Source organism: Mustelus asterias, chromosome 16 (assembly GCF_964213995.1).
Source record: "Mustelus asterias chromosome 16, sMusAst1.hap1.1, whole genome shotgun sequence".
Taxonomy (NCBI): Eukaryota; Metazoa; Chordata; class Chondrichthyes; order Carcharhiniformes; family Triakidae; genus Mustelus; species Mustelus asterias.
In genome coordinates, this window is record NC_135816.1 from 15092990 (window position 1) to 15105378 (window position 12389).

At 41.8% G+C, this 12389-nt stretch overlaps 1 protein-coding gene across 3 annotated transcripts in view; it reads right to left on the bottom strand.

Moving 5' to 3' along the window:
* larp1 (La ribonucleoprotein 1, translational regulator) overlaps nt 1–12389 on the bottom strand; it is a 108206-nt gene that overhangs the window by 60065 nt on the left and 35752 nt on the right. Inside the window, exon 1 of one of the 3 annotated variants that reach the window (XM_078230671.1) lies at nt 11917–11988. The exons of the other annotated variants lie outside the window; for them this stretch is intronic. Coding sequence (XP_078086797.1) covers nt 11917–11968 — 52 coding nt within the window. The 5' untranslated portion in view covers nt 11969–11988. Of the gene's footprint in view, nt 1–11916; nt 11989–12389 lie in introns of those variants that run through there. 3 annotated transcript variants of the gene reach the window in all.

Below are 12389 nucleotides of genomic sequence, written 5' to 3' on the forward strand. Positions count from 1 at the left end.
GATCTGTTAAACATCTCCAGGATTTACAAGATTTAAACAAGGCAGCTGTTTCCCTTTTAAGCATAGAGAGATTAAGGAAGGGAAAATGAATCACAATACCCAACTGGAAAGGCACCTGTGTACCTGTTATGTGATAACAATCTAAAGATCTGCCATAATATCTTTAGGCGCTCACCACTAAACCTCATGCATCATGAATAATGTAGTAAAGGCCAACAACTTCAGGACAGGTGAATAGGAGTTTTGGCCTGTGTGACTGAATCTCAGTGCAAGTCAGAACAGGGGGAGGGAGTCACAGAATTGTCAACAGTGCAGAGATGCCATTCTGCCTAGTGTGTCTGCAATGGTTCTCCAAATGAGCATTACGATTTAGTACCGTTCTTTTGCCTTTTCCCCGTACCCCTGCACATTTTTTCTATTAAAATAATCATCTAATGCCCTCGAATGCCTTGTTTGAACCTGCCTCTGCCAGACAGTGCAATCTAGACACAAACCACTCGCTGTGTGAAAAAGCTGTTTCTCACCATAACATTTGCTTCTTTTTCAAATCATTTTAAAACAATGCCCTCTCATTCTTGATCCTTTTACAAGTGGGAACATTTCTCCATCTCTACTCTACCCAGCCCCCTTATGATTTTGAACACCTCTATCAAATGTCCTCTTTGTCTTCTCCTCTCCAAGGAGAACACTCCCAACTTCTCCCAATCATTTTTCCTACCACCTTTTATTCAAGGAGCTGTAACTTTTCTCAGAAGTCTGTTGTCTGGCACTGTATCAAATGTCTTCTGAAATTCCATGGACACATCAACAACATTATCCTCATCGACCCTCTCTTACCTCTTCAAAAAACTCGAGTTAAACACTATTTTCCCTTGAGAAATCCACACTGACTCTTCCTAATCCAACCCAGATTTTTTCATGTGATTATTAATTAAATCCTGAATAACTGTTTCTCGAAGCTTCCCCACCACTTTTTTTTTAAAATTCATTCGTGGGACATGGGTGTTGCTGCCTGGCCAGCATTTATTGCCTACCCTTAGTTGCCCTTGAACTGAGTGGCTTGCTGGGCCATTTTCAGAGGGCAGTTGAGAGTCAACCACATTGCTGTGGCTCTGGAGTCACATGTAGGTCAGACCGGGTAAGGACGGCAGGTTTCCTTTCCTAAAGGACATTAGTGAACCAGATGGGTTTTTCCGACAATCGATAATGGTTTCATAGTCATCAGTTGACTTTTAATTCTAGATATTTTATTGAATTCAAATTCCACCATCTGCCGTGGTGGGATTCGAACCTGGGTCCCCAGAAAATTAGCTGAGTTTCTGGATTAATAGTCAAGCGATAACAACTAGGCCATCGCCTCCCTCAGTTGAAGTTAAACTGACTGGTCTGTAATTACTGGGCTTTTCCATACAACCTTTTTTGAGCAAGAAATTGATATTTGCAATTATCCAGTCCTCTGGCACCTCCCAAGTCCAGGGAACGCTGAAAGATTAGGCCCAGTGACCTGCAATTTCCACTCATTTTCTTCAATTTCCTTGGATACATCTCATCTGGTCCCAGTGTCTTGCCAATGTTTAAATGCTCACAGTTGATCCAATACTGTCCAATTATCAATTTTGAACACTTCTGGTGACAGAGTTTATTTCCCTGTCACCATGACCTTCATAAAGTCCCACTGGCATGTTGGTAAAGACAGGTGCAAAGTAGACCTCAGCCATGCTCCTTGTGCAAGACCTTTTTTGGTCCCAAATTGGTCCAACTCCTCTTTTTACCTCCCTTTTACTATGTATGTGCCTTTGGAAGACTTTGGGATTCCTCTTTATGTTGGCTTCCAGTTTTTTCTCAGTAAATTCCTCTTCACTTGTCTCATTTGTTTTTTACCTCCCTTCTGAACCTTCTGTATTCAGCCTGGCTCTCAATTGTATTTTCAACCTGACATCTGTCATAAGCACACTTTTTTCCCCCCTTTATCTTGATCTCTATCTCCTTTTTCATCCAAGGAACTCTGGATTTATTTGCCCTACTTTTCCCTTTTAAGGGAATACACCTTGATTATGCCCAAACCATTTTTTAAAAAAGTAGCCCATTGTTCCGCTAGTTTTTTCCATTAAACCTTTGGTTTCAGTCTACTAGGTCAAGCTCCATTCTTGAAGTCGGCTCTCCCTCAGTTAATTATTCTTACTCTGGATTGCCCAATACCCTTTTCCATCATCATCCTAAACCTTACAAGACAGCGATCACGGCTTCCTAAATATTTATTCACTGACACTTAATCTACTTGACTCACCTCATTTCCAAGGTCCAGCGGTGCCTTCTTTCTTGGTGGACCGGGCACAATGCTGTAGAAAATTCCCATGGAAATCTAGGAGCTCTTGCCCCTCCTCTGCCCTTTACGCTACCACTATCCCAGACTATATTCAGGTCATTCAAATCCCCGATTATAACTACAATATAATGTTGGTGCAGGTGGGACTGAATCCTGTGGCAGGGGGGACATCAGCATCTGTGGAACAGAATCGCTAAGAGCCATTATCTTCAGTGGGATGGGGTGGGTTTGAAAAGGAGAAAGTCCCGTGAGACTAAATCACAGAGCAAGTCAAGACAGGAGCAAGAAAGATGGAAGCTGCCAGAAAAACAAGTACATATTGAGTGTCTAAACACCCGATGTATTAGCTGTCAATTTTTCACCCGCACAGTAATTTATTCAACTCATCAACATTAATTTATGGTAACTTGTGGTTGGATATCAATGACAATGTTACTAGCAAACCTGATGCTAAGTCACATTAACCCAATCTGGACCATGAAATAGTAAATTAACACCGAAAAATGCTCCCTGCTGCACCTTGCCCCATGCAAGGGAGAGACTGAAGCACCAGTCATCAATGCTTACATTTCTAAGTCTCTCTGCATTAGATGCAGGCACACAGCCACAACATATATGAACAAAACTGGTGAAGTTTTAGCTCAGAAACTCGATGAGACAGAAAATTACAAATCTCAAGCATCCCCTGTATCAAAGGGTTACCTTTCTCGAGTAAGTTAGGCACGTGGGACAGTTGCCACAAGCATAGTGAACTCCTGCAACACTTCACTCATCATGTTCACCTATGTTTACACGTGGCTACTGGTGATATGGAAACTTTTGGCGTGGTGTTATTTCATTAGCCAACAGAATAGAGAGTCTGTTAAATACACCAGAGGAACTCTTTCTGTTTGAAACAGGTAAACAAGGAGACAGTTGCTTTATGATGTAAGCAGAGTGATGTAGCATCAGAACAGTTAATGAATGTATCATGTGACACACTAGAAAACAAACACATCTTCGGTCAAAACACAATGATGATCCAGCACAACACAATCTTATGTTTGCAATTATTTCCTATTTCGCGCAGATGGCTATTTAATCAGGAGAGGGTCGAGGGCACATCTCTATCATACAAACACACAAAACAGAAGTCATTATTCGGCCCCTCTGCCATTTATGGCTGATCTGTTTGTGCTTTGAATTCCACATTCCCATCCACCGCCCAATAACCTTTAATTCCCTTGCCCAACAAGAATCTATCTACGTCTTAAAAGTATTCAGCGGCCGCCGTCTCCACCGCCTTCTGAAGCAGAGTTCCAAAGTCACACAACTCTTAGAAAAGATTTCTCCTCTTCTCTGTCCTAAAAGAGCAATCCCTAATTTTAAAAAACAGTGCCCCTTAATTCTGGACTCACCTACAAGAGGAAATACCCTTTCCACATCGACCTTGTCAAGACCATTATATATTTAAATCAAGTCCAAAGATGTGCTGGTTAGGTTGATTGGCCATATTAAAATTGACCCGAGTGTCAGGGGGATTAGCAGGGTAAATGTGTGGGGTTACAGGAATTGGGCCTGGGTGGGCTTGTAGTCAGTACAGACTCGATGGGCTGAATGGCCTCCTTCTGTAGCGCAGGGATTCTATGATTTTTGAAGTCACCACTCATACTTCTCAACCCCAGTAGAAACAAGTCTAATCTGTCCAACTTGTCCAACTTCTCTGCTCGTATGGAGCACAAAGGTGAAAGACTATTCAGATCTTCCTTATGTTAAAATTTGATATTGTAAAAGGCTCCATATCATGCTCTTCCTGTTACATGGGTCCAAATCCAGTTTATTCTGAGTTTGGTGGGCTCACTCCAATTCTCACCAAGCACAGAGGACAAAACTGATTGCAATCGAGAGGATCACTGACATGACGAGGAAGATTCACAGTGGGACAGTGTGTTCAATGCTCCAGTCGCACTATTCTCTGCAAAACTAGTGCTGGAAGTATAAAGAAAAGCGATAATCAATAGCTGCCCATATATTCCGAGGTCTAAGCCCATAGAAGTGCTCTGTGACCACTTAGTTCGGTACAAGTATTCACTCACTTCAAATATTTTTGTAACATTACCTCCCCAACTCCTCGAAAATTTGCTGGCTGGAATCGAACGACACAGTTACTGTGTGACTATCACTGAACACAGCTGAGTCAGGCAAGTTCTACAAGTTAAATGTTCCCTGTAGTTACTTTAATCCTTGTGCTTGGAGTTGAAAAAAGCATTACATTAGTGGGAGAAATAGTACACCTCCCAACTTCAATTCTATCATACTCCCGCCCAGCTCTTAAGTATGAACAGAATTTATCTATTACACTCACAAGGGGATCACATGCTATTCCAAAAATTCTTACCATCAAGTGGGCTTTGTTAGTTTAATGTAGGCGTACAAGTTCACTCACCGAGTCATTGGCTGTGCACCAAGTGATGTCAAATAAGAATAGAGGCTTTCAATGGAGGGTTTGGTTGTGCAGGACCATGTTAGCATATGAGCCACAGCAACAGTTGCAGGTTTTAAATTGGACCCTCCTTCACATCCCACCTAACTGGGAAGTGACATGTCAAAGATGGATTTAGAATGTGCTTATCCTGCTCTCTCCGTACTCCCACCTAGGACTTCTCAATCAGTTGGATTAGCACCATATTGTATTTAGTTTCGGTTTTAAAATAGGCACAGCATCAGTGAAATATGATATGGTGTTAACTCATGGCCCTGATCTCAGGTCTCAAAAGATGAGTTAAGTGAAACATAGTTTACCAGGAGCAGCGTACGTATCCTCAGACTTTTGTATCTTTTTCCCAAAGGAAGAAGGAAGAGAGTATGTCCGGGGTGCATGGGGTCCTTAATTATGCTGGCTGCTTTTCCGAGGCAGTGAGAACTATAGACAGTGTCAATGGGTGGGAGGCTGGTTTGAGTGATGGACTGGGCTTCATTCACAATCCTTTGTAGTTTCTTGCGGTCTTGGATAGAGCAGGAGCCTTCACTTTCTTGACATTGAAGGAGAGATTATTGTCATCGTGCCAGATTCTCCATTTCTTTCCAGTACTCTGTGTCCAACATTGTTTGAGATGCAACCACTACGGTGGTGTCGTCAGCAAACTTGAAAATTGAGTTGGAGGGAAACTTTGCTACACAATCATATGTGTATAAGGAGTATAGTGAGGGGCTGAGGATACAGTCTTGTGGGGCACCGGTGTTGAAGATGATCATGGAGAAGCTGTTGTTGCCTATCCTTACTGATTGTGGTCTGTGGATTAGGAAGTTCAGGATCCAGTCGCAGAGGGAGGAGCCGAGCCCCAGGCTACAGAGTTTGGAGATGAGTTTTGTAGGAATAATGGTGTTGAAGGCTGAGCTGCAGTCAATAAATAGGAGTCTTTGTTATCTATGTGTTCCAGGTTGAGTGCAGGGCCAGGGAGATGGCGTCTGCTGTGGACCTGTTGCAGCAATAGGCCAACTGTAGCGGATCCAGGCAATTTGGGAGGCCAGAATTGATTTGTGTCATGACTAACCTTTCAAAGCACTTCATAATGATGGATGGCCAGAACCACCGGATGATAGTCATTAAGGCACGCTGCCTGGCTTTTCTTTGGTTCCGGGATGATGGTCGTTTTCTTGAAGCAGATAAGGACTTCAGACTTCAAGGATATGTGAATAAGTACTACAAGATCCATCGGTTCCTCTGAGCTTCCCAGTGTCCTGCCATTCATTAAATACTCCCTCGTCTTGTTTCTTCTTCCAAAGTGCATCACCTCACACTTATCAGGGTTAAATACCATCTGCCACTGACTAACCCCATCCATAGCTTCCTGTAACCTACGATTTTCTTCTTCACTATTAACCCATACTACCAATCTTGGTGTCGTTTGCAAACTTGCTTAACATTCCCCCACATCTTCGTCTACATAATTTAACAAACCATAAGTGTCTCAGTAATGAACCTTGTGGTTCACCGCTGGACACATGCATCCAGTCATTCAAACAGCGTTCTATCACTACCCTTTGTGTCCTATTGCTAAGCCAGTTTCTGCTCCATCTCACCAAGTTTCCCTAAATTCATGTGCTTTAACCTTCTCAATCAGTCTCCCATGTAGGACCTTATCAATTGCTGTGCTAAAATCCATAAAAACTGCATCTCCTGAATTTCCCTCATTCGCACATGATCATATTTTTGAAAAATTCTAACAAATTTGTTAGGCACCAGCTCCCTCTGACAATGCCATGCTGATTTTCCATAACTAACCCATGCTTTTCCAAGTGGATATTTACAATACAATGGTAATTCTTTTTATTTATTCATGGGATGTGGACGTCACTCCTATAGTCAGCATTTATTGCCCATCTCACATGGCCTTTGAGAAAATGGGGCTGAATTGTCTTCTTGAAGCACTGCAGTCCATGTGGTGAAGATACTTCCATCAGGATGTCAGAGAGAAAGTTCCAGGATTTGTTCCAACCAGGAAGGAATGGCAATATATTTCCAAATCAGGATGGTTTATGATTTGGGAGGGGAACTTGGAGGTGATAATGTTTCCATGTGAGGCTTTGGAAGGTGTTATCAAAAAAAGCCTGGCAATTTCACACAATGCATTTCAGAGAAGCAGACTGCTGATCGGAGTGAATTTTTAAAGTGGTGGTTGGAGTGCCATTAAAGCTGACTACTTTGCCCTTTGGGCGGCATGGTGGCACAGTGGTTAGCAGTGTCAGGGACCCGGGTGCGATTCCCGGCTTGGTTCACTGTCTGTGTGGAGTTTGCACATTCGCCCCGTGTCTGTTTGGGTTTCCTCCGGGTGCTCCGGTTTCTCCCACAGTCTGAAAGACGTGCTGGTTAGGTGCATTGACCCGAACAGGCACCGGAGTGTGGCGACTAGGGGAATTTCACTGCGGTGTTAATGTAAGCCTTACTTGCGACCAATAAATAAACTTTTAATTTTACTTTTAAACTTGATTGCTCACTTGGAGAGCAGGTGCACTCAATGGGTCGATGGCCTCCTTCTACACTAACAATTCTGTGATTACATGTCGAATTCCCCAAGTGTGATTGGAACTATACTTGCCCATGCCTTATAGATGATGGAAAGGCTTTAAGGAGTCAGTGAGCCGTTAAGCATAGAATACCCAGTCTCTGTACTGCTCTTTGTAGACACAGTATTTGTGTGGCAATTATCCTCAAGATGGTGAAAGATTTGACAATGATCAATGTTAAATTGTCAATGGTGAGGTGATTACATTCTCTCTTTATAGCCATCTACTTTTTGCCTCGTATGAATGTTACTTGCAACTTATCAGCCCTAGCCTGAATATTGTTTAGGCATTGCTGCATGTGGGCACAGGCTGCTTCATTGCTGAGATGCAGCAAATGCAATTGCACACTGCAATCATCTGTGACATCTCTATTTCTGACCTTATGACGGCAGGGAAGTGATTGATGAAGCAGCTGAAGAGGATGGAGTCCAGAACACTATCCTGAGAAACTCCTGCAGTGATGACCTAAGATGATTGATCTCCAAATTCCATAACTAGACTCTTGTACTAGGTATGACTCCAGCCAGTGAGGTTTCTTCTCTATTCCACTGACTTCAATACTGCTTGATGCTGCACTTGGTCAAATGCTACCTTGGTGCTAAGAGCAGCCACTCACTTGTGGAAAAATATTTTTGTTCCATGTTTGTGTCAAGGCTGGAATGACTAACAATGGCACCCAGTACAAAATATGCCTGGGAGCACCTAGTGTAACACAGCAGGGGACACTTGGTACAATATATAAAGGACATCAGCATTATCCTTGGAACAGCTTCAGCGTAAAAACACAAAAACTTTTAATAGCTAGTTGATGGTGTTTTTGATTAATTATCCATTCAGACCCCAGGAGAATCTTGGCCCACTAAAATCTTTAATGCACTCATTTTAAAAAAATAACTCTCAGGATGTAGGCATTGCTCATAAAAAAGTCATTAATGCCCATCCATATCTGCCCTTAAGATGATGGTGATGAACTGCCATCTTGAATCACTGAAGTCCACGTGGCAACAATACTGACAAAAGTGGTCAAGTAAGGAGTTCCAGGATTTTAAAGAAACATAGGTATCTATTTTCAAACCAGGATTCTGAGACTTGGGAGGAGAATTTGAGGAGTTTTCCCACATTTCGCTTTGTCCTGCGAGGTGGGAGAGGTCATGGATTTGGAATGCCGATTAAATTGTCGTAGTGAGTTGCTGCAAATATGAATAGTATACCGTGAAATTCATATTGCATCAGTGATGGTCAGAGAACAGATATTCAAGGGGATCTATCTCATCATGTCTGCAGGCTTTGACATGGTTCACCATACCACCTTCCTTCAACAGTGTTGGCCTGCCCAGTGGGATTCCACTGGTTCCATTCTTGTCCACTGAATCATAGCCAGAAAATCATTGCAATGGCTTCTTTTCCCACTTCGGCTTTATTGTCCCCCAAGGATCTCGGTTTGTTGCCTCTTTTTCATCTACACACAAACCCATGCCAACATCATCTGAAAATACAGCAAAAACAGGCTGATGACACCAGGTTCTACCACACCACCATCTCACTAAACTCCTTCGCCACTACTGAATTATCAGATGGCTTGTCCAACATTCAGCACTAGATAAACAGAAATTTCCTTCAGTTAGAAACTTAAACATTGTAAAGGAAGCCATTGTCTTTGCTCTCATCTACCGGCTCTATCCTTTTCACTAGCAACGGCTAGCCAGGCCAAACCAGGCTGCTCATATTCGTGGCATCATATCTGAGCCCAAATTAAGCTTTTGAACGCATGTCTGGACCATCCACTTATTCCGACATCCATAATTTTGCTGGACTTCAAAATTGCCTCAACCCATCTGATGCTGAAACCCTTTATCCATGCCTTTGCACCTCTAGACATGACGACTAAAATGCATTCCTGGCTGACCTCCCATATTCTATCCTCACTCAAAACTCTGTCTCTAGTGTCCTTACTTAAACCAAATCCCATTCATCCATCACCCTTGTGCTCACTGAGCTGCCCTGGCTTCCAGTTAAGCAATAACATGATTTTGGACATTTTGTGTTAAAGGCACTGTATAAATAAAACTTATTGCAAATTAAACAAAGGTTTCGTCCTCTGAATAGCCTGAGCTTTATATAGTTGTACCAAGCCAGTCAATTAGTCTCACAACCCTTCCCCATGCACATTGCACTGCAATTTATTTTTCTCTAATTATTTTTATCCAATTCCCTTTTGTAAATTATTGAATCTGCCTTTCAGGCAGCTCATTCCAAGTCAGAACAACTCACTGCACAAAGTAATGTTTCTTCATGTGACCAGTGATTTATTTGTCAATTGTGTTAAATTTGTGTCCTCTAGTTACTGACCCTTCCATGACTTAAAACTGTGTGCCCTTATCTACGCAATGAAAACCACTAATGATTTTGAGCCTTTATCAAACCTCCTCTTAATTAATGATCTAAGGAAGGCTGAGGGGTGACCTTGTTGAGATCTTTTAAAATCAAGAGGTTTGGCAGGGTAAACGTAAAGAAAATGTTTCTACTTGCTGGTGTGACCAAAGCTAGGAGGTCCTAAATGTTAAATAGACACCAAGAAATTCAATAACGAATCCAGGAGAAATGTCTCCACCCAGAGCGTGATATGTGGAAGTCACTAACATATGAAGTAGTTAGGATGAATATCATTAATACATTTAAGGGGGAGCTAGATTAACACAAGGGTGCCAGCAGTGCATGGAGCTTAAATAATAGGTTGGACCCATATTCATTTTCAGATATTCGCACACCTATTAAGCCTACATCTCAACACATCTCATGAATATACTCAAGAGTTGCAGCTCTTCCCCACCCCCATCTTAAATTACTTCCATATTCTGTTTACGTTCCTCCCCATTTATGCCAAGGAGAAAGATAAGGTTGGTTATTTAAGGCACAGCGGAACAGGCTAGCGCAGACTGTACTAGCGCAGATTGTAACCTGATGCAATCAGTGAGCGAGGCTCCTAAATAGGTACATAGACATGAATCATATGAAATAGCAGGAGTAGACCACATGGCCTCTTGACCCTGCTCCACTATTCAATCCCGGCCGACCATAGGCTTTAATTCCACTTTGTCACCCACTCCCCATTCCCTGCTTCCCCAAGACACCAAAAATCTGTCTATCTCAGCCTTAAAATATTCAGCGATGGAGCATCCAAATAGGCTAGAGAATCCCAAAGTTCCACAACCTATTAAGTGAAACATTTCCTTTAAATTTCCTCATCTCAGTCTGGCCAGCCACTTATCCTGAGACTGTGTCTCTTGCTAAGATTAGGCTTTAAAGGTAAGAGAACACCTGAAAATATCTTGCTGGCACGAATAGGTCTTGGCCTCAGCAGCCCTGTTGCATCATGTTGTAAATGCTAGAGGCCAAGGTTATTCCAGGAATGCCTCATTGTTGCACAAGTTACATAGAAAGATATAAAACATACAGCACAGAAACTGGCCATTCGACCCAAAAGCTCCATGCTGGTGTTTAAATTCCACGTGCTGCCTCCTCTTCATCTAAACTTACAATTAGAACCTTTTATTCTTTTGTTCCTTCATGTTTATCCAGCTTCCCCTTAAACGGATCAATGATATTTATCTCAACTACTCCATTTCGTAGTACCCAACCAGAAGTAACCATTGTCAAGTTTCTTCAGAATCAAGTGAACTTCAATATTATCTTTCATTCTTCCAATCTCAAAGTATAGGCCCAATTCTCAGCCTCAGAATGATGCCCAATTCAAGTTCAATCCAAAATAACAATGTAAAAAAAAGTGTCCAAAAATTCTTACGCTGCTGCATCAGCTGGGCCCCAATGTGAAGGTTCAAGGCAGTATGGCTTTCAGTCAAGATGGTGCTTTTACAGGAATGCAGTGTCCTGTGGGTACACAGGTCTGACAGCTACACCCCACATTGTAAACCAGCCTGTCTTCCATAGACATGGGTCTCTGTATGTCATCTACATTCCTCAGTGCAAACAAGCTTGCATTCCATATAAACATACTTCTATGTCAATTACAACCAGCCATGTTTTAAGTAGGTGGGTCTCAAAAAGCAGACTTGTTTACATTGAAGAATATAGCTGACAATGACCTTATGAATCAGGATATGGTTTTACAAAACTGTACACACAAAGATGATCACATCCATTTTTCAGAGAAGTCTGGCCATTTACAGAGATCAAATCTCCAAGCTAAATAAAGTAGGTTTCACAGAAAAGTGCAATGAAATATTATTCAAATCCTACCAGTACTGCAAATTTGAATCCTATTCCATAATGAATCAGATCTGTGCCAACCTACAATCTGATGGGATCAGAGAATGACCCCTCTTTTGCATTTTAAGGAAACATTCGAGCTCAGTTTTCGCGTACAGTTTTAGTTTGGAATGACCTGGAACTAAGGCAGTGCAAGGACAAAATAGCTCCATCTGCAACGTGTAATAGAGGTAGTACTGCAGATATCTCACATTAAAATCAAAAGGACTAACCACAGCCTACATATAACACAGTAAATTGTTTGTAAAATCACTTACCAGTTGCGTTAACAAGACCAGCAGCATCAGAAGGGTCAGTGAGATACGACATAATAAGCTGTGTGCACAGTAAGCACTGCAGTGTAGGCAAACATGATAGCATCACGTGACTGTAATAGGGTGTTGCAAGGTTATTTTTGCAATGGTCAAGGCTATTCCCTACCTTGTATGTTAGCACTTGAAGTCTCTCTATAAACAGTCTTAGTGAAGACTTCATTTTATAGAACTGCAAACACGTTTGAACCTTGTGCTGTTTACCATAAAAGAAATGTTGATTTCTGGTATAGTTTCTCTTTCTGATACAAAACTTATTTGGTTAAGACCTTGAACCAGATTTTTAAAAACCTCGAGCTAAGACTTAATTAAAAAACAAATGTTTGTATAAAATGCATTGATAAGCATTCTCAATTGTACGTGGGAAACGCACATTTGCTGTAAAGTAATCTTAACCCATGTAGAACATACTGTGCCAT